The sequence below is a fragment of the Hemitrygon akajei genome, chromosome 7 (genome assembly GCF_048418815.1).
Source record: "Hemitrygon akajei chromosome 7, sHemAka1.3, whole genome shotgun sequence".
Classification (NCBI taxonomy): domain Eukaryota; kingdom Metazoa; phylum Chordata; class Chondrichthyes; order Myliobatiformes; family Dasyatidae; genus Hemitrygon; species Hemitrygon akajei.
Window position 1 is genome coordinate 37297197 of NC_133130.1, and position 23227 is coordinate 37320423.

The following is a 23227-nucleotide window of genomic DNA, read 5'->3' on the forward strand; positions in this document are numbered from 1 at the left end:
CTAGCTGCCAGAATATTATCTCTCAAACATGGAGATATTAGACATTGAAAAAGTCACAGATCAGAGTTTCAGAATGCAGGTATTTTTTTTTATTGGGAGTGGGAAGGTGGATAGACAGTTATAACATTGATGGCTGCTGGCAGAGAATCATGCCTTGCTGTGAAATCGGAACCACATACAATATCCACCGGTGGCAATAAGCAAAAAAAGCTATTTACTACTAACACATGTTGCCAATATGTAATTCGTCTCAGAACCTATATAATCAAGCAAGAACAAATGCCTTAAAATCATATAACCCCACATGCTGTTTTAAGTGGCATCTGACATTTAACAATTATTTAAGCTATGGTGTCAATTCTCTGGCTGTGAAAATTAACAATTTAATGTACGCTACCTAACATTTAAAATCTTCCAGCTACTTTATCAACAAAATGTACAACTGTTTTATATTGCACAGATGACAGATTTAACAAATAAAATTTCACTCCTGAAAAACAGGAAGTTTGGTAGTACTTTAGGCAGAAGGCTCCAGGTTCATGATTAAAAATTAATCCAAAGGGACCTATCATAGACCAAGGTGGGGGGGCGGGCATCTTTCAGTTAAGATTTCATCCACTTTTTCAAATGGCACAAGTGTACACTGAAGATTTCAATGTGGTTCATCCTTAGCAACATTATCTCTGGAATGAATTCACCAGAAACAGATCAAACAGTCAGTTATTGTACTGTTGGTTTCTGCAACTTCCATTTTCTTGCATAGCAGTTGGAATACTCTGAAAGCAGTTTGTCAGAAATAATTTATGTCATACGCACATATTATTAAATAGTTCACAATGTTCAATTATTAGTCATCATTTAAAATATAAATCATAAATGTAACTTGGAAATTCAAACGTGTCTTCAATATATTTTCAAATAAAGCTAGGAACATATTCGTTTCCATATCATATCCCACTTATTTTCAGACACCATCAGAAGTATAAATTAATTCACATAGGATTAACTCCTTCAATTCAGATGAAGCAATTTTATATAAAAATTAAGGAAACCGGAATACAGAGATCAAGCAGCATCTGTGGAGAGGAAAACAAACTATTAGAGAGGATTTTTTTAGGATTTAATTACATTTGGAAAAACCTGGACTTTTTAAAGTTAGTCAGCATGGCTTTCTGCAGGGTGTGGAGGAACATGTCTTGCAAATCTGAGGAGTTGAGCTATAGGAAAAGGTTTAATTAGTTAGAACTTTAGTCCCTGGAGTGCAAAAGAATATTGGGCGATCCGATAGTTATGCCTCTATTTGGGGTATATATAGAGTGACTGCATACAGGCTCCCCCCCACCCCCAGGTTTGTTGAATAAGCACAAGAAGTCATAGGTTAAGAGTGAATGGTGAATTATTTAAAGAGACCGGGGGGAACCTAAAACTTCGTGTGAAGTGAGTGTAGAACAAGCTGCCAGCATTAATGATAGATGCAGTTAGATCGTGAAAGATGTTAAATTGTAACATTTAAGACAAGTTTGTGTAAGTACATGAATGAATGAGGTACGGAAAGCAATGGTCTGGGTGCAGGTACATGGAACCAGGCAGAAAACTAGCTGACATGTACTAGATGGGCTGAAGGGCCCATTTCTGTGCTGTTGTGCTCTAAAACTCTATGACTCTGGGCCAAACCGAGCTAATGAAGATTGGTCAAGATAGGGCAGTGGATGATTATATCCACATGGACTTTAGTAAAGCATTCAACAAGGGCCCCTCATGAAAAGCTAATCAAGAATATTAAGAGGCATGGAATCCACAGAGACTTTAGATTGGATTCAAAACTGTTTCAGTCACAGAAGACTAAGGGCAGTGGGGAAAAGGAATCATTCTGATGAGGAGTCTGTGACCAGCAGTGTTCTGCAAGGATCAGAGCTAGGACTACCTCTTTGTATGGAAGTGATTTGGACAAAAGCATAGGTAGTCTGATTAATAAGTCTACAGATGACACACTTATTGAAATTGTGAATAGTCAAAGGATGCTGCAGGAAATAGATCAGTTGGAAATTTGAGCAGAAAACTGCAAATGGAGTTTAATCTTGACAAGTATGAAGCATTGGAAGGTCAAATGCACGAGGAAAGTATACAGTAAATAGTGGACCCTTAGCTACACTGGTGTAGTCCATGCGTGCCTTTATTGATCGGAGTGCTGGGAATAAAAGTTGAACATGTTTCAGCTTTATTAGATTTTGGTAAGGCCACATTGTGTGCAATTCTGAATGCTGCATTAGAAGAAACACATAGAAGCTTTGGAGAGGACTCAGAATAGTCCTCTGCATAGGATACTGCATAGATTGGAGAACATCAGTCAAAAGACTGGGCAAATTTGGATTGCTTTTGTTGTTCTGGTTTCTGAAAGGTAGACAGAGACGTGAGAGGTCAAACATTACATTGTCAATGAAAGGGAATGGGAATTTGAAAGAAGACGACTGGCCTGTATTTTCATGATTTTTTTCCTGCCTTTTCCCCACAAATCTTCCCCTTATATCCAGAAATTTACTAATGTAATCAGTGACTGAGACTCCACAGCCTTTTAAGATAGAAAATTCCAATAATTCTCCTCCCTAGTGGCCTAACTCTGATCCCTAGTTCTGGAATCCTTAACTGAAGAAACCTAGTCCCTGTGTCTACCCCTGCCACACATTTTCATAACTCTCAGCTGCAGCTGCAATTACTTCTGGTCAAGTTTATTGTAATATTCACAAGTATGGTGAGGTGAAAACAATACTCACTTGCAGTCGTATTAAATTCTAGCAACACACAAAACATAAATTCTATCAGTGAAGAAAAAAATGAAGTCTGTATAAAAATTGACGTTAGTGCAAAAAAAGAGACAAGTCCATGATAATACCAGAGGTGGTCCACAGTGTTCCATTTCTGATGTCAGTATTACCTAATGCTATTGTAATTTGTCTGAGCAAATAGGTACAACAAAATGGCTTACTAGCCCATTTCAAAGGGCACTTGAGGCAAACAATTAAACTGTGCATATTTCTTACTCCTTAAACTGTTAATATTCTATAAGCTCAGACTCCAAATATGGCAATGTGTACAATGTCGATAAAAAACACAATTACATCTCTCCAAACAGTTATTGGCTACCATAATAATTAATCATTCCTTCTCTCATTGATCTTCAATTTAGTCTTTGGAATAATAATCACTTTGGAATGAGATCATTTTTTGGAAAAATGTCGTTTCTGATGTACAAACTCTTAGGACCAAAGCATACCTATATTAAATACCATGCCATGAGCTTTCAGTCAAATACTGTATAACAAGCTTGGAGAAATGAAAAACTTTCAATGACAAATAGACATTATCTTTAAAAGCCAGAAAGCATCAATCCATGCTTGCAAAACCTGCATAATCCACACTCTACAACCTCTCAGCGGATGAGGATTACATCACTTTTCAGAGACCCAGTTGAGCTAAACTTGAACAATTATCTCACTGCACTGAACCAAACAGCACTCCTTCACCACGTGCACATTTACCTGATTTCAAGAATTTTGAAGATCTGTTGGGAATCAGGGTCATGTGAGAATTACAGTAAATAATCCAAAGAAAATCTTTTACACAGCACAAGGTTAAAATATCCCTTAGTCACTTTCAGCCTCCACAGTTCAAATAATACAGCATCAGTCTCTGGACTTTCTTACTCTCAGGGCCAATCCTCTTAATCCCTGCCTAAGCACCCACTGTTCATCCGTGATTTCTTCCTTTTCCATCTGTCGGTCTTAAATCAACAATTCCTACATTAGACAGTATAATGCAGACAATAAAGGATTTATATTTTACTCACTTAAGATTTTTTGCCACAATTAAAAAGTTGAGCTATTAGAGCACTAATCGCCAGCAGTTACGCCTACACATTATCTCCCACTTTACTGACCCAACTCATTTTAAAACTTACTTGCTTTTCATTTCCATGGCATCATCCAATAGCCCACGACTTAGAAGTGTGGTGATGAAGCTTGAATAAGCAGCTGAACTAAGTAGCATACCCTTATTTTCAGCCTCCTCAAAAACTTTATGGGCTTCTAGCAAAATGAAAAGAACATTCATTAAAGTTGAATTGAATAAGAGTAAGGCTTTTTGCTAAAAACATTTACCAGTCCCCTAAAATAATTAAAATTACTTTTTAACAACTTAATAGAAAGCTACCAGGCTTCTTCAGACATTAGTCACCTTCAATGCAGACAGTTTATTTGTAATTTATGAACACCATCATCATAATAATCATAAAAAATGATTATAGTTTTTAGTATTTAAAATTAGCCAGCGCTGTCATTGTTAAAAGCATGTAAAAAAATTCAAAGAGATAACACATTGATCTGAAGGCAACATTATTCCTGCAAGGATGAGCTCCTTGAAAACATACAGGTGTGGAACCGTACAAAAGCGTCTTTTATTCAAGTTGTTTCCATGACACTAAAATTTCATTTCAGAACAATATCCCACTCTCAGCACCAATCTTAATACAGGGACTGGTATCCCTATTACAGCAACAATAATTGCTGATAACTGCAATTATAAGACCCTAAGATATAGGTGCAGAATTAAGCCATTCGACCGATCGAGTCTGCTCCATTTCATCATGGCTGATCCATTTCTCTCTCAGCCCCAATCTCCTGCCTTCTCCCCATATACCTTCATGACCTGACTAATCAAGAATCTATCAACCTTTGCTTTAAATAAACTCAATTACTTGGCCTCCAAAGCTGCCTGTGGCAACGAATTCCACAGATTCACCATTCTCTGGCTAAAGAAATCTCTCATCTCCATTCTAAATGGAGATCTCTCTGTTCTGAGGCTGAGTCCTCTGGTCTTAGACTCCCCCATGATAGGAAACATCCTCTCCAAATTTCTTCTATCAAAGCCTTTCAACGTTTGATAGGTTTCAATGAGGTCACCCCTCATTCTTCTGAATGCCAGTGAGTACAGGCCCAGAGACATCAAAAGCTCCTCATATGGTAAGCCGTTCAATCCCAGAATCATTTTCATGAACCTCCTTTGAATCCTCTCGAATGTCAGCACATCCCTTCTTAGATAAGCTGATCACAATACTCCAAATGAGGCCTCATCATCACCTTATAGAATTCCTTGTATTTTCACTGTTCCATTTTAGTGTAACCACACTACATCCTCTCTCCCCATTTAATGCTCATTTAAGTATACCCCATTCCAATACAGTGGATTCCAGTTAACTGGGCCATCAGTTAATCAGAGTAGCTGCTTAAAGAACAAAAACTAATCGGGAAAATAGCCAGAATTCTCTATGTTTATTTAAAACATTATGCTGCTTAATTGAGATAGGAGATTGATGCATAACAGTTTCTAACTAATGTCAGTCATGTGGATTGTGTGGCTGTCAACACCATACCATACTTAGAGGGAACAGTTTTTTAAAATATCCTCAGTTGTGGGTGCTTGTGTTCAAAAAGCAGTGATATTTGTCACTGATAGTTGGCAAGAAATAAGCAGCAGCACAATTCTGAACTGTTTTGCTCACTACAGTTTTAAGCACTCAGGCTTGGAGGCACCAGAAACAGCTGGGAATAAGAATGAAACAATTTGAAGGTTATCAATAATTATCTTGAATGTTACAATGAAAAAGATTTGGAGGATGTCTAAAGCATTGTATGAAGGCAGTCCAATATCTGTACTGGGTGACTACACTGATTTTGTTCATATGCATTAATCAACAGAGCATGGCAGTGGCGAATCATTCTGTCGATAACTAACAAATAAGCTTTATAGTAGTGTTTTGTATTTCATTTAAGTGTATAAATTCTTACTCAGTTAAATGTTAGTTTGCCTTATTAATACCTTTTCAACTACTTCAATGGAATTTCAGCTAATCGGGCCAAAATGCACCTGATGAGTTGCAATTAACCAGAATTTGGGCCGAGGGCGAAAAGATTCTATGTCAGAGAGAGCTGAATGAAATAAGATTTGGAATGGTGAGGTACAACACTAAGTAATGTCGGGAATTATTTGCACTCATACAGCACATTTTTGAGAACCCAGGATGTCTTGAAGTATTTCACTGACAATCAAATGCTTTTTAGGCATCAGTTTTGTAACTTAAAGTACATGGGAGCCTTTGTACACAACAATGTCTTGCCAACAGCAGGAGATAATTAAAACATATAATTTGATGTTTTTGATGCTGAAAACACAATTGCTCTTGAATAATATCACAGGACGTTTTACATTTACCCAAGGGGGCAGGCAGTTTGATCGCCTGAGAGATGACATCTGAAATACCTGTTCTGAAATATCAGCCAAGACTATCTGCTCAAATCCTTGAGTAATGTCTTCAACCATCCAATAGTCACATCCAAGTGCTCTCAGTGAGCTCAATATGATATTTATTAAGTGTACAGATATAACAAGAAAAGGCAATAAAAGTCATTAAAAAGCCTTTCAAGTGAGTTGAGGCAACTCCTAAATTCTGCACTAAGTAAACATGAGGTAAAAGCCAGATAAGTCTCATGAGAGGAAATAAATGCTTCAGATTTATTAATCCTAAATATACCACAACTAAAAATGGAAAGACTCTAGGACAATACATAATCTGTGCAGATACAAAATTTCATTGAAAATATTCTGTTGTCTAAAATATAACCAGTTCAATCCTGACTGGGAGAAAGGAAAAAGCCTTAAAAAAAACGTAATAATTTCATTTTTAAAGATTTAACACAGATTTCAAAGAAAAATAACTTCAGGAAAGGAAAGCTTAACTGGATTTCTCTAATTACAAACAAACTTCTAACACTCAAGGTCTCTGCACTTGAGTAGCAGATTGCTCCATCTTGATGAACTCTTAGAAACACTAGATGTCTCCATTTGAAAATAACATTCGTATTCTCCTCCTCAGAAATAATTTATATCATAAAATTACATTTTGCTATCACAGAAGCCTTTCAGCTCAAGACTTTTGAAAGAGCTGCCCAATTTAATCCCACATCCCAGCTTACCCAAAAGTTTAAACTTGATGAAGAGCAACCTTTTGAAAGTTCCTATAAAAAATAGTTCCAACACTTCTGAAATAGCAAATTCTAGAATTTACAAAAGTCAGTAACAAGTGGTGTGGGAATATTTATTGATCATCCAATTAAGTATTGAAGAAAGGCTGAATTAGAGAACTAAATTATTAAGTCACAATGGCATTGCAATTATGGCCTCAGTCATAGCCAATTTCATTTTATTTAAGAACAAGAGGCCTATTAGAAAAGCAAATAAATATTAAAGGATAAGCATTAAATGCTGGAAACTGAGTGGGTCAGATAGTATCTGTAGAGAAAGAAACAGGAGTTAACGTGTCAGAGGCTAACCTGATATATTAACATATCATAACAGAAAACCGAACTAAAACAGGTTTCCCTCTTAGCTGATCCTACTCAACCTACTGAGTATTTTCTAAAATGCTGTCATTTCAGATTTACCAAATTCACAGAAAAAATAGAAAAATCATTTAAATTTCTAAGTATGCTTGCCAGGTGTGACCATGGAGTAATTGACACAAACAAGCAGAACAAGCAACACACACAAAAAGCTGCAGGAACTCCGCAGAACAGGCAACATCTCGGAAAAGAGTACAGTTTCAGGCTGAAACCTTTCAGGAGGACTGAGGAGTAGATTTAAAAAGTGGGGGGGAGGAGAGAGAGAAACACAAGGTGAGAAGTGAAACCTGGAGGGGGATGGATGAAGTAAAGAGCTGGGAAAGAGATGGAAGAAAGAAAAGTGGGGAGGATTACCAGAGGGAGTTGATGGTTGGGCAAGGAGATAAGGTGAGAGAGGGAAATTGTGAAGATGGGGACATTACCAGGTCAATGTTCATGCCATCAGGTTGGAGGCTACCCAAACAGAATACAAAGTGCTGTTTCTCCAACCTAAGTGTGGCCTCATCACAACAGTGGAGGACATGGATGGACATATTGGAACGGGAATTGGAAGTAGAATTAAAATGGGTGGCCAATGGGAGATCCCGCTTTTTCTGGTGGACGGAGTATAGGTGTTCAGCCAAGTGATCTCCCAATCCAAGTCAGGTTTCACTGATATACAGGTGGTCACACCAGGAGCACCAAACACAGTATATGTCCCCAACAGACTCACATATGAAATCTCTCCTCACCTGGAAGGACTGTTTAGAGCCTTGAATGGTAGTGAGGAAGGAGGTGTACAGGTAGGTGTAGCACTTGTTCCACTTGCAAGGATAAGTGCCAGGAGGGAGATCAGTTGGGAGGGACAAATGGACAAGGGAGTCGGGTAGGGAACGATCCCTGCGGAAAGCAGAAAGTGGGGGGTGGGAGGAAGATGTGTTTGGTGGTGGGATCCCGTTGGAGGTGGCGGAAGTTTTGGAGAATCACGTGCTGGACACAGCAGCTGGTGGAGTGGTCAGTGAGGACACGAGGAACCCTATTCTTGGTATTGTGGCAGGAGGATGGGGTAAGAGCAGACGTGCGTGAAATGAAAGAGCAGGTTAAGGGCAGTGTTGATGGTGGAGGAAGGGGAGACCCCTCCTTTGAAAAAGGAGGACATCTAATTCATTCTAGAATGAAAAGCTTCATCCTGAAAGCAAGTGTGACGGAGATGGAGGAATTGAGAGGAGGGGATGGCATTTTTACAGGATGGAATGAGGTATAATCCAGGTAGCCGTGAGAGTCCATGGGTTTATAATAGACATCGGTAGATAAGCTGTCTTTGGCAATAGACATCAGTGGATAAGCTGTCACAGGGTGGGCTACATTTTCTCTATAATGCAATTTTCTTCTTTCATGCCCTAAAGGTGGTAGAGACCAGACTTGAAGCTTGTATTCACTCATGTTGTATTCCTAATTCAATACAAGTCTACAAGTCAAAGATTTTGTTGGGCTACGTAGCCAAATTCCAAGGAAAACATTACCTTCTGTAATTTAGCCAAATTTAAACATTTTCAAATTTTCTATTACAAGACAGGAAACACAACCAAATAAACAAGAATACAATGAACAGGACAAGGTCACCAGGCCCCAACACTCAGTATGATCATGGTTGATCTGTGCTGGCCTCATCACCAGTTTCTCATAGCCCTCAATTCCTCAATCTTTTAAATATTTATCTATTGCTACCTTAAATATACCTTCTGATATGCTCTTCAATATCCTTAGGAGCAGTAAATTCCAGACATTCACTACCCAAAAATTTTTTAACACACCTATTTTAAATAATCAGTCTCTTACTTTATAACTTCGTCCCTTGTTCATGACTCTCCCACCAATGAAAACATCTCAACATGTAACCTGTCAAGTCCCTCTGGGAACTTTTACATCTGACTAATATCCCTGATTCTTCTGTTCCCTCAATACAGGCTCAAACCATTTAGCTACACTTGGAAGGACTAACCTACCTGAGGAAAATAGGCTGGTGGAATCTTTTGGACTGCTTCCAATGCATTTATATTTGTAGGTCAGGAGAATAAAACTATTCACAGAATTCCAGGTGCACCCTCACCAACACTCTTTACAACTATAACAAATCTAACATTTTCTTCAATTCCAATCAATTTTCAAAAAAAGGCAAAACATAATTTCATAATTTTCTTTATTACTTGTTAACATTTTTGTGTTTAATGCACTAAAATACACGCTCCCCTCTGAACCTAGCCCAATTGCAGTCACTCTCCATTTGGATAATTATCCATCTTTCGGTTCCTCCAATGGAAATGCAAATCCTCACACTTTCAAACTTCATTTGCCATGTTTTCACCCAACTACTCAATCCATCAACACCCTGTTACAGAATCACAGTATCTTCATTCCGATTGCCATTCCACCTATGTTCATATCAGCAGTTGAAACCTTTAAATATTTGCTTCAATTTGAAAATATCAATTTGGATTTAAAAACTTATTGCAAACTGTACCTTGAATATTATTCTTCTTGGAAAGCATGAGCAGTCTGCGTTGATAGTCACTGGCAGAGCCAGCAGGTATATCAGGAATTCTTGCATTTTGACCAACAGAAGTTGAAGTGGTTGCTGTGGCATCCTCATACCATGTCTGAGTAACAATTATAATATGTTGCATTTATTAAATACAGAAAACAGCTTCAGACACATTAATCAAAGTAAACACTACTGGCTCTCACTTTTCACTCCATTCAACAGGTACCCTCTGTTTATCTATGAATTTCATAGATAGTTTCAATCTATCTATTGCATGATTGATCGAGCCATACATGGATGAGCCCATGGTCCCATCATTGCACAGTATTAACTAAATCAACAGTTATCTTCTAACCCTTAGTGTAACAGCATTTGGAAATCAAGAACATATTAATGGTTTCCTTTTTGTGATTCATGCACTTGAACAAATATATCCCTCCAAACAGCCGACAAATAGATAAGCTTATCATTCATAAGATTAACTCATCCTTCAAGTTAGCTAATTTCTAAACGACTTTAAACCCTTAGAGATCCTGCCCATTTATGCCGGGAAGCAGAATTTAAAATTGGCATATTAAAATTGTCTGTATACTCTAAAATATTGTAAACAATTAACAGACAACAGATTATGTAGCTTTCTTCAAGAAAATTGTTGTGAAAGTGCAGGAAACAAGCTCAAACAACATTATTCAATAAACCAAGACTGAATACAAAGAATGCAAATTTTAAATGTAATTTGAACAAAATTTAAAAATGGCTAAGCCTAACCAGATAATGACAGAATGACACGGGAAAGAAAAACTAAAACAAATCCAACAAAGGAGTGTTAGTCAAACCACAAACAGCAAAAAAAGAGAGAAATAGTTATAGGTTTTAAGCTCGTGTAGCATACAACTAAAAGCAAACACTGGAACCCATGTACAGCTCCGAAGAAGGATCCCGGCCTGAAACATCAACTCTTTACTCTTTTCCATAGATGCTGAGGTCCTCCAGTATTTTATGCATTGGATTCTAAAATATCTTTTATTATTTTGGATTAAGAATCCAAACATTTAAACTACAATAATAACAGAAGACATATGGACTGAAGTGAGTTTTAACCTAACAAATAAAGACCAGAGAAAGATATGAAATGCAAAAAAAAGTACTTAAAAATATTACACACAGAATGCTGGAGGAATTTAGCAGGTAAGGCAGCTCTATGGAGAGAAATGCATGTGTTGCATATGCAGAATCTCTTCATGTTTATTATTTAAAACATCATAAAGCATCAGCAGCTGATACCAAAACCGCATTCAGATTACGAGATAGTCATCGAGCAATTGACAAGCCCTTTCACCCATGCCAACCCAGCTAGTCCCAATTTCCTGAATTCAGCCCATATCCCTCCAAGCCCTACCCCTCCATGTACCGATCCAATTGTTTCTTGAAAGATACTATTGTACCTGCCTCAATCATTTCCTCTGGTAGCTCATTCCAAATACTTAACACTGTGTGAAAAAGCTGTGACTCTGATGCCTTTAAATCTTTCCACTTTCATCCTAATTCAATGCCTTCTACTTTTGGACTTCACGAGACTGGGGGAAAGACTGTTACCTTCCACTTTATCCATGCCTCTTGTAACGTTGAACACTTCATTGCTCATTCTCCGACATTCCAAGCAATAAAGATGTACCCTGGCTAACATCTCGCTAGAATTCAGGCCCTCTGGTCCTGGTTACATCCTCAAATTTTTCCTGCTCTTTTTCATATCATAGGGTGACCACAGTTTACAGTACTCCAAGTGCTGCCTCATCAAAGAATTATACAACTGCAACATAATATCCCAAAACTTATACGCCATGCCCTAAGATCAGCATGCGAAAACAACTTTGGCACCACCCAATCTACCTGAAAGTGGAATATTTAATGAACTTTTAATGAGATTCCACTGTTCCAATACATTCCCTAGTGCCCTAACAATCATAGTACCAATGTTGATTTGACTTTCCAAAACAAATCACCTCACAGTTATCTGTATTAAAATCTATTTGCCACTCCTCAGCCTACTTTGCTAAGTGATCAAAATCCCCCTGTAATCTACAATAACCTTTACTTCTTCCACCTGTACTTTCCCAGCTTCTTACTTCATTCCCACTCCCCCACCCACCTATCATCCCCCTCACCTGGACTCCAATATCACCTACATCTCTTCTCTCCCACTTTCTCATTCTGGCTCCTTCCCCCTTCCTCTCCAGTCCAAAGGAAGGTTCTTAGTCCAAAGCATCAAATGTTTATTCATTCCAGAGATAGTGCCTGACTTGCCAAGTTCCTCCAGTACTGTGTGTGTGTGTTGCTCAAGACTTCCAGCGTCTGCAGAATCTCATGTAATATTGGCTGTTTTTGTCTTCCATTACCATTGTCTGACCTGCTTCAGAGTCCCGACAGCTTTTACTTTCCTTTGATGTATTTCCTTTTTCAAACTGCTAACACTGATTCCTCAACCACTTTACTTCTTCAAAAACTTATTCCCTTGGCATATCTTGACATTAACCAACAACAAACCATCCATTCATTTCTCACCTTCTCTGTTACACAAATCTAATGTTTTCTCTCCTCACTAATTCTGACGAAGGATCTTTGATAAGAAATGTTAAATCTATTTCTCTTTCCACAGATATTGACTAAATGTTCAAGGATTTTCTATCACTAGTTTACACAAAGAATAAGGTGGATAAATTTTTGAGATTATTCCTAAAGGTTGCTTCCAAAATGCCCAAAACAGAAAAAAACTTAACATATGGTACAAACCCTCCTTAATCCATTATTTCAAAGAGTAAGCTACTGTATATATCTCACAGTCAAACTAATATTCAGGTATGTAGATAAGCAACCATTCAACTCTTTATCATCCTACCAGAAGTACTTCATTTTTCATTTGGAAGTTTACTTCACTTGTAGGTACTTTTCTCCCCAGAAATTAGCTATCAGTACTGTCTGAAATCATGTGCAACATCATTTATGGAACAAGTGGAAAATTATGTTGATTTAGCACTTGGTAAGGAAATCAGAAGCAACACAAAGGGAAGAAAATAGAATCTGGTGGGATATGTCAAAAAGTGAGATATTCTAAAAAGTATATATACTGATGATAAAACAGTAGAGAATTACATATCCAAGTTATAGATGCATGGCCCTCAATGATATTTTGTGAGATTAAGCCTGGCATGAAATGAAGGGGGCTAGAGGACTGTTTGGCCTTCTGCAGTTCCTGGTTGGTGCTTGAACAGTTAACAGCAAATATACATTTTGGTTAGATTTTGGCTAACATTAAAGAAAGCAACGTAAGCTTGTAAGTTTAAAATGGTTACCTCAGGAACTTCAAATGGAATTTCTTGACCGTTGCTACGGAGTATATCAGCAAGTATTCGGAGCGTTCGCTCTCGGGGGATCACATTTTCCTCTTGCATTTTGGTCCATGTTGCATCAGCTTTTTGCCAGTCATTATCATCCTCTGTTTAAAATAAGAAAACATGCTTAATGGTATAAAAGTTCAGATCTCAAGTGAATAGGTAGTGAGATGGGACAGCAACATGAAATTATAATCAAATGATTTGAAAGTATTTCATTTCACAACCTCTGAAATCAAGAATGCAGTCAACCAGTCCAAGAATCACATCATGTGCAAAAGCCAGGTAATGGTGGTTTACAGAAGCAGAGAAGACAAATTCATACATTGAAAATACCATAACATAGAGATTTTACACTCCTGATGAATAGTTATTAATCAGATCAGACTACTCCTTTCACAAACAAGAGAAAATCTGCAGAAGCTAGAAATCAGAGTGTTTAATATTTCACTGTTAATGTTGCAGGGTATTTCATTTAATGCTTTTCTGTAGAAGCAGAGTGTTCTGCTGGTAGTGGATGGGTTACTGTTAAAGATAAAGGGTTGTGATGCTCATGCTTAGGAATGTAGTGTCATTTAACCAGGATGGTAGAAATGGGAGAAGGTTCTAGAGAATGCTGAACAGAGATGTTTTGTGATGGGACTCTGAGGTGGGTCGGGGTCTTTTCAGCAAGAGACAGAGAGAAGCTCAAGAAAACCAGCCGTAGGGTTCAATCCAACAGGAATGCATGATTCGATGGAATGCAAGAGGGAAAACCCTACCGATGATCAGTAAATAGGTACATCAGACACATCAGCTTTTGGAAAATTTGTGCTCCAACCTGTGCACATTTGACTGTTTTAATTATGATGGGCCTTTGATTTCCCCCCCACTTTTTTTCTTTAATAACGGTTTGGTTAAGTAAACATTAATAAGTATACTTTCTTTATAACTGTATGCAGTTACTTCTTGCTGGACGGGCGATGGCATGGAGGCAGTAATTACACAGTATTCACACAGATCGAGGAGAGTCATCCCAACCTCCCGAATATGGTGGGGCCCAAGTCATATCAACCCGAGACATACGGAGTTTGAAAAAGGTGGTTTTCTCACCTCCAAGTCCAGTGGCTGTTAGCCAGGGGCTAACGAGTCACATCTCTAGAGACACTTGGTAAAAAGGAGTTTCACAAGCAACACACACACACACAAAATGCTGGAGAAACTCAGCAGGCCATGCAGCATCTATAGAAAAGAGTATGGCCGACATTTCGGGCCAAAACCCTTCATCAGGACTGGAGAAACAAAAGATGAGGATCCAGAGTTAAAAGGTGGGGGGTGGGGAGGCCGGTGGTAAAGCAAGGAGCTGGGAAGTTGATTGGTTAAAAAGATACAGGGTTGGAGAAGAGGGAATCTGATAGGCCATCAGAGGACAGAAGGCCATGGAAGAAAGAAAAGGGGAGGTGACAGGCAGGTAAAGAGATAAGGTGAGAGGGGGAAAGGGAATGGGGAATGGTGAAGGGGGGGCATTACTGGAAGTTTGAGAAATCTATGTTCATGCTATCAGGTTGGAGGCTACCCAGACGGAATATAAGGTGTTGATCCTCCAACCTGAGTGTGGCCTCTTTGCAACAGTAGAGAAGGCCCTGGAATGACATGTCAGAATGGGAACGGAATTAAATTGGGTGGCCACTGGGAGATCCCACTTTTTCCTGGTGGATGGAATGTAGGTGCTCGGTGAAACGGTCTCCCAATCTGCGTTGTGTCTCACCGGTATACAGGAGGCTTCACCTGAAACAGTAGATGACCCTAACAGACTTACAGGTGAAGTGTCGCCTCACCTGGTAGGAGAGTTTGGGGCCCTGAATGGTAGTAAGGTGTAGCAGTTGTTCCGCTTGCAAGTTTAAGTGCCAGGAGGAAGATCAGTGGGGAGGGATGAATGGACGAGGGAGTCAAGTAGGGAATGATCTCTGCAGAAAGCAGAAAGAGGGGTGGAAAGAGACGTGCTTGGTGGTGGAACCACATGAAGGTGACGGAAATTTTGGAGAATTATGTGCTGGACGTGGAGGCTGGGGTGGTACGTGAGGACAAGAGGAACCCTGTCCCTGGTGGGGTGGCGGGGGAACAGGGTGAGCGCAGTGTTGATAGTGGAGTCCGTTGAGGGGTAAAAAGGAAATATCACTTATTTTGTTATGGTCAATTTTGAAAGAGAGCCATTTGAAAACATTATATCAAAACATGTTTTGATTGCCATTTTTGAGACTACTGTGCATTGATTCAATCGTGCTTCAATGTGGCATACACAGGCAGAAGCTGGGGATAAGACTGGCATCATACAGGAACTCTCCAGCAAATACCTTACTGCATGTTCAGCCATCAGATTTCTGATTAACCTTTCAACAGCAAACAAAAAAAAATCCGCAAAATGTTACAGCGAAAATTCTTGCCTCCTACCTGGTCATTATTGCTCTGCTGTTTGATGCAAGTAAAGTGATTGCTGATTATCCTACATCACAACAGTGATTACACTTCAAAAGCACTTCACTAACTGTAAAGCACTTTGGCATATTCTCAAAGGAATTTAAAAACTAAGTACCTCAGTATTTGATGCTAGAATTTATTCCATAATTCACGATTTTTGTTCAGTAATGAGCTGATGCCAGCCCCAAAGACTACATTTAGAACCTTGCTTTGAAATGGCAGGAAAGGGACAGCCTTAAATTAGGAAGCGCCAAATTTCAAAAAGTTACAACTTTTTTTTTTAAATTCTCCCAATTAATAAAAATAGATTAAAAGCTGGATACATAATTCACCAGAAAATAGAGTAATATAGCACAGAAACAGCTGGATCTTGCCAAGCCCATCTTCCCAATTAGTCCTACTTTCCAATGACAACTTCCTCCAGTAGTACATTACAGACATCTTTTCAATCTCGCCCTGCTTATTCTGTATCTGTGCCCTGTACAATATTGGACTTCCCTGGGGGGGTGAAAAAACTATGACAGTCCACTTTATCCATACCACTCATGATTTATCAACTTTTGTGAGGTAATCCTTCACTCTCCTGCAATCCGGGGCCATAAAGCTACAAGATATGGGAGCACAACTGGACCATTTGGCCTATCGATTCAGCTCCATCATTTCATCATGACTGATTTAATTTTCCTCTCAGCCCCAATCTCCAGCCTTCACCCTGTATCCCTTCATGCCCTGACCAATCAAGAATCATCTACCTCTGCCTTAAATATACATAAAGACTTGGCCTCCACATCTGCTTGTGGCAAGAAATTCTAAAGATTCACCACTCTCTGGCTAAAGAAATTCTCCGTCATTTCTGTTCTAAAATGACACCCCTTTATTTTGAGGTGGTGTCCTCTGGTCTTAGACTCATCCACCACAGTAAGCATCCTCTCCAGATCCACTCTATCAAGGCCTTTCACCATTCAGTAGGTTTCAATGAGGTCACCCCTCATTCTTCAGAATTCTAGTGAATACAGGCCCAGAGCCATCAAACACACTTCAAATGACAAGCCATTCAATCCTGGATCCTCCACGAACCTCCTTTGAACCTTCTTGCAGTTTCAGCTCATTCTTTTTAAGATAATGGGCCCAAAAGTGAACACAATCTCTAAGTGAGGCCTCACCAGTGCTTCATAAAGTCTCAACATTACATCCTTGCTTCTATATTCTAGTCCTCTTGAAATGAATGCCGACATCACATTTGCCTACCTCACCACAAACTCAACTTGAAAATTAACCCTTAGGGAATCCTGCATAAAGACTCCCAAGTCCCTTTGCATCTCAGTTTTTTCTATTCTCTTTCCCTTTTGAAAACAGTAAACCCTTTCATTTCTTCTACCAAAGTGCATGACCATACATTTCCCAACGCTGTATTCCATCTGCCACTTCTTTGCTCATTCTCCTAATCACTCTCAGTCCTTCTATACCTCTCTACTTCCTCAAAACTACCTGTCCCCCCAACTATCTTTGTATTGTCTGCAAACTTTGCAACAAAATCATCAATTCCATCATCCAAATCATTGATGTATAAAGTAAAAAAATTGGTCCCAACAGAGACCCTTGTGGGACACCACAAGTCACAGGCAACCAAGCAAAAAAGGTTCCCTTTATTCCTACTCTTTGCCTCTTGCTAATCATCTACTGCTAATCCAGTATGCTAATCCATATTAGAATCTTCCCGGTAATACCATGGGCTCATAGCTTCTTAAGCAGCCTCATGTGTGGCAACTTGTCAAAGGCCTTCTCAAAATTCAACTACACAATATCAACTTTTTGTCTATCCTGCTTGTTAGTTCTTCAAAGAATTCCAACAGATTTGTCAAGCAAGATTTTCCCTTGAGGACACCATGCTAACCACTGCCTATTTTATCATGTACTCCCAAGTACCCTGATACCTCATCCTGAATAATTGACTCCACAACATCTTCACAAACATTGACGAACTTGTCTACAATTTCCTTTCTTGAAAAGTGGAGTGACATTTGTAATTTTCCAGTCTTCTGGCACCATTCCAGAATCTAGTGATTCTTGAAACATCATTACTGATGCCTTCACAATCTCTTCAGCCACCGCTTTCAGAGCCCTGGGGTGTACACCATCTGGTCCAGGTGACTTATCTACCTTCAGACATTTCAGCTTCCCAAGAACTTTTTCCCTGATTATGGTAACTTCACACACTTCATGACCCGATACCTGGAACTTTCACCATACTGCTAGTGTCTTCCACAGTGAAGACTGATGCAAAATACATAAGCAGTTCGCCTACCATTTCATTGTTCCCCATTACTACCTCTCCAGCATTGTTTTCTAGTGGTCCGATATTCACTCTCGCCTCTCCTTTGCATTTTATGTATCTGAAGAAACTTTTGGTATCCTCTTTAATACAATTGGCCAGCTTACTTTTGTATTCCATCTTTACGTTCTTAATGACTTTTTTTTAGTTGTATTCTTTTGGTTTTTAAAAGCTTCCCAATCCTCTAACTTCCCACTAATTTGTGTTCTATTATATGCGCCCTCTTTGGCTTTTATGTTGGCTTTGACTTCTCTTGTTAGCCACAGTGGTGTCATCTTTAGAATACTTCTTCCTCTTTGAGAGAAAGATCCAGCATGGCCAACCTCCTCCTATAACTCAGACCTTCCAGCTCAGGTATTATATACTGAAGCATGTATGTCAATAGCATAAAACTTTCTTTTAAATATAGAGTGATTCTGAAGTAGATCTTTTTAAAGTTTTCTTCTGGCTCCTCAAAATAAAAGCAGAATGTTATGCTTTGTGAGGCTGCACTGGTTAAGCAACATATACAACAAGAATAATAATAAAATTGAACTAAAAACTAATACTAAAAAAGAAAGCCAAGGTTATGGTGAAGTAGTTTCTTGGACCAGAAAGATGGTTTCACTTGTTCTCAATTGGAATAATAAGAAATGTTAACCATTAAATAATCCAGATTACTAAACTGAAGGAGTAACATTGAAATCTAATGACATAGTTCTGAGTAGGTCACTCAATAAGATGGCACTGATGTCCAAAATAGAAGAATGTGAATTAATTTAAAGTTAAATTAATGTAAATAAATCTTTAAAGGAGAATGCTTCCTAGAATAGATACCTGGAATATAAGGCAAAACAAATCAAAGAATGCGAAAGAAGTCAATGTTGCACTTTCACAGTTCTTAAGCCACAGGACACATCATAAATAAATGGAAAAAATGGAACACAAATTAGTTAACGTCAATATCATCAGAAGTAAGATTAGGCTAATAGGTTAAGTTCCTAGTTTGCTATATCCTTTCACTTGTAAACAATGGGGTCACACTTGACATGCTCCAATCATCAGGAACCACTGCAGAATCTATCTAGCCACCCTTAAACATAAAAGATTCTGCAGATACTGGAAATCCAGAGAAACACACACAAAAATGTTGGAAGAACTTAGCAGGTCTGATTTGCTGCTCCACTACAAAGTCTCTTAAAGATGCATATACATTTTCTGTTTATTCTCTTAATATATAATGTTTATCATTTCCATAGATGCTGCCTGATCTGCTGAGTTCTTCCAGCTTTTAATGTGTGTAGCCATCCCCATGTATGTTCCATAGAAGGCAGAGGCTTGTTGGAAGCCGTTGACGAATGAAGACAACAAGCAATTAGCAAAATGCTTCAATTCAGAGATGCTCAGCTGAAAGAGCCCACTGTCCACTACACTGTGTCAGCCTATGAAGTATAATGTAACCAATTCTGTTCTATCTGTGTCAAGCTTCAAATGGACTCCAGCTCTTGGGGGCACATTAGATTTAAAGGAGGTAGCAGATGACTTATTCACCAATTCTGAACTTTGAACAGAAAGACTAATCAGCTTCAGAAATTGGTAAGTTGTTTACAGTGGATGTTCTGACCAGCACCTCCTATCCTCTACTGCAAACAAGTAGGAAAGTGTAACACTAACTACAAATTACACAAGTGTGTGGAACACGTGTTTAGTACTATTAAACTATAAACCAGCATGTAAAATCAGTAATCTCTTATAAGAATGACTCTCAAAAATATATTTACCAGATTAAAGTTTGTAAGATGAAACATACCTGTAAACGAAGCAAACCATCCCCAGCTTTAATATTTACTAAATTAATGATGACAAAAGTCAGAAAAAGTTCAATTCTCTTCTGGCCGATCCCTTTCATTCAAGGAAGAATAAAATCAAGGTGTTAAGAGTTATAGAGGGACGAGCCAAGTGTAAGTTGTCAGAAAGTACATTATAATTAATTTTTTTGGCTATTCTGATGGAAAGCTTTAATGCTGTAGCTAGCCTCGTTTACTCTTCAGAATCAGGTCAATCGTGATCAGAAATGTTGCTATGTTGTGCATCAAGATTTCTGGGAAAAAAGTCTTTATGTACAATATTATCACCAGTGGTCCTCAAGATCAGTGACAAATTAAAGGATATCCACTTACTGCAAAACTTCATAAGATAATAGTACATTTGATCCCTGTCACATTCAAATAGTTTCTGGGTCATTTCCACCATGTTCTCAAGGGCTTCAACCTAAAAACAAAATTGAAAATTTTGCAAATGACACTTAATTTCTAAATGGATGCATCGTTTAAGATTTCCCAAATACAATAAAGAAAGCATCTTCTTAGAAAGGGACTGGTTACTATTTGGATGATATGCATGCAAAAAAAATGTTTCATTTGGTATCTCTCAACTTCCATTTCCCCCATGCCACCTCGATTTTCAACTGAAGTTTGATTAAGTGAAACCACACAGCTGACCTACCCGATTTGAAGCCATGCATTTCTCAGCAAACCACTGAAGTCTCCCTGGGCGTGCTCTCAGGCCAGGTGTCTGCAAGAAAAGGCAATAACAGCAAATCAAATTTAACACGTGCCCTCATATGATTCGTTTATCACTTATATGAGATGGCAATTCTGTGCTCAGGAATGTGATTACAGGAAACTAATGATTTTACTAACAATTAGCAGGGGGCCAATTCTAATTCAAAACATGGCTGGAGTTTAGCTGCAAATGGAGTTTTAAAAATCAGATATTTTGCTGCCATATATCACCTATGCAGCTTCAGGATATTTAGTGGAGCTTTAGATGCTTAGTATATAATTTAATAGAAATCTTATAAATTCACATCATTTGACAAACAAGCCTGGGTGGTTTACAAATTATATTTCATATACTTCATTAAAGAATTTTTTAAATGAATTTAATTGTAATATTTGCAATCAGATTGCAGAAATGAGCTTTTAAAATTATTTAAATTTGAGTACGTAAGTAAACATAAACTACTCTTCAATTTGCTATTACGGTACTAACAAAAGCTGTCAACAGCTTCAGAAGTCCTACTTTGAAGGTGATAAAGTTGTTACCAATTTTACTGCAGTATTTAAAGTAGATTTACACAAAACTCATGGCATGACACTACATATTACATCAATGAATCTTGAAAACCAAATGGAATTTGAGGTTAGGTACAGAACAAATATACATTTGATTACAACTTTCAATATCTTTGTCTATCCAAATGACACTGATCTCAACAATACACAAATCCACAACATGTAATACATTAAATCTCCTGTGTTTAGACTTGATTGATGTGCCTGTCATTTCAAGGACAGGGAAGCAATAAATGCAGATATCCTTCAGTTTCATCTGATACTGAGAACAGTTTTCACTTACCCTAAGTCTCAATCCTCAAAAGAACATCTAGGTCAGCTTAACCAAATCTCCTAACCTCAGTGCATGTTCTACATTTACAGCTTATTGCTCAGATACTAAGTAGTGCTTTACTAGCAAGTTATCTTATGAATTACAGAAAGTAGCAGTGACCTGAAACACAAAACATCCATTTCACACAATTTTGCCGTTTAAATGAGATCTACAGAGGGAAATTGTTTGACATTCTACATTAGTTCTTATGTACATTACTGAAATACCAACATGGCTTGAATTGAGGAATTCATCATGTTAGTTCCATTTCACACCTCCACCTATACACATCTTATACTTCAAAATCAAGTAGGGATACATAACTAAAGCTTCCAGAGAAAAGTTAGTCATCATTAACACTGAATTGGACTATTTCCTTTAAGGACTTCCATAATTATTTTCGAATACAGTATCGCAAGCTGAAGTGAAACATGCAAGTTTTGGGACAGCGGAGTTCCTCCTGCATTTTGCATGTGTTGCTTTGGATTTCCAACATCTACAAAATTTCTTCTGTTGACCAAAAATAAATGTTACTAAGATCATGATCAGATTAGATCAGCTTTGTCACACGTACATTGAAACATGCAGTGAAATGCATCATTTGTGTCGATAACCAACACAGCCCAAAGTGGCACCATGCTTCTGATCCCTGCAAATCATGTCCGCAACTTACTAACCAAAACCAATACATCTTTTGCAATGTGTGAGGAAAACAGAACATCCTGAAGGAATCTATGCAGTCACAGGGAGAACAGACAAACTCCTTACAGACAATGGCAGGAAATGGGCACCTCTCTTCCTATTGCTTGCCCTTGAAACCTTCACCATAACTGCTAGGCTACCATGCAGCCCACAAAACCTGAAATACTAAACTTGAATGTCAACTGCAGTTTTACTATACATCTGTTGAAGGACATTTCTGCTTGAATTGCGCATGTCCCGCTTACTTAGGTGAACAATTGAAATAGTGTTTCTGAGATTAGGGAAACTCCTCCTCCCCCCCCCCCCCCCACCACAGTAGCTTTTGAATGAAACATTGTTCTCTGAGTATAGGCACTTTTCAGTGATACTACGGAGATTCGTTTGATTCATTTCATTCCATACAAATGCAACACATTAAGCCTATAATTTTCCATGAATGTTGGTTATAGATTTCTCTGTATTTCAGAATCAAATCATATGTGGACTAATATATTCAAGCTGAAGTCAACTTGCTATCACTTGCAGCTGTTCAAATTTGAGGTCCATGAGCAAGTCCTCATCAGGAAACCAGAGGTGGAGAGGGTCAGCAACTTTAAATTCCTCAGTGTTATCATTTCAGTGCCTGTCCTGGGCCCAACACACAAATGCAAATACAAAGAAAGCACAGCAGCACCTCTACTTCCTAAGAAGTTTGCGAAGACTTGCAATAGCACCTAAAACTTTGACAAGCTTAGATGTGCGGTAGAGTATATTGACTGACTGCATCACTGCCTGGTAAGGAAACACCAATGCCCTTGAATGGAAAATCCTACAAAAAGTAGTGGATATGACCTAATCCACCATGGGTAAAGCACTCCCAAACATTGAGCACATCTACTCAGAGCGTTGTGGCAGGAAAGCAGTAACCATCGTCAGGGACCCCACCATTCTGGCCATGCTCTCTTCT

General features: G+C 38.4%; 1 protein-coding gene across 1 annotated transcript in view; it reads right to left on the bottom strand.

Annotated features, from left to right (window-relative positions):
• Positions 1 to 23227, bottom strand: part of lrpprc (leucine-rich pentatricopeptide repeat containing) — a 138596-nt gene that overhangs the window by 16790 nt on the left and 98579 nt on the right. The window contains exons 26-30 of the mRNA XM_073050655.1: positions 20635 to 20703; positions 20310 to 20400; positions 13323 to 13465; positions 9952 to 10087; positions 3956 to 4082 (exon numbers count right to left, since the gene is read on the bottom strand). Coding sequence (XP_072906756.1) covers positions 3956 to 4082; positions 9952 to 10087; positions 13323 to 13465; positions 20310 to 20400; positions 20635 to 20703 — 566 coding nt within the window. The remainder of the gene's footprint in view (positions 1 to 3955; positions 4083 to 9951; positions 10088 to 13322; positions 13466 to 20309; positions 20401 to 20634; positions 20704 to 23227) is intronic.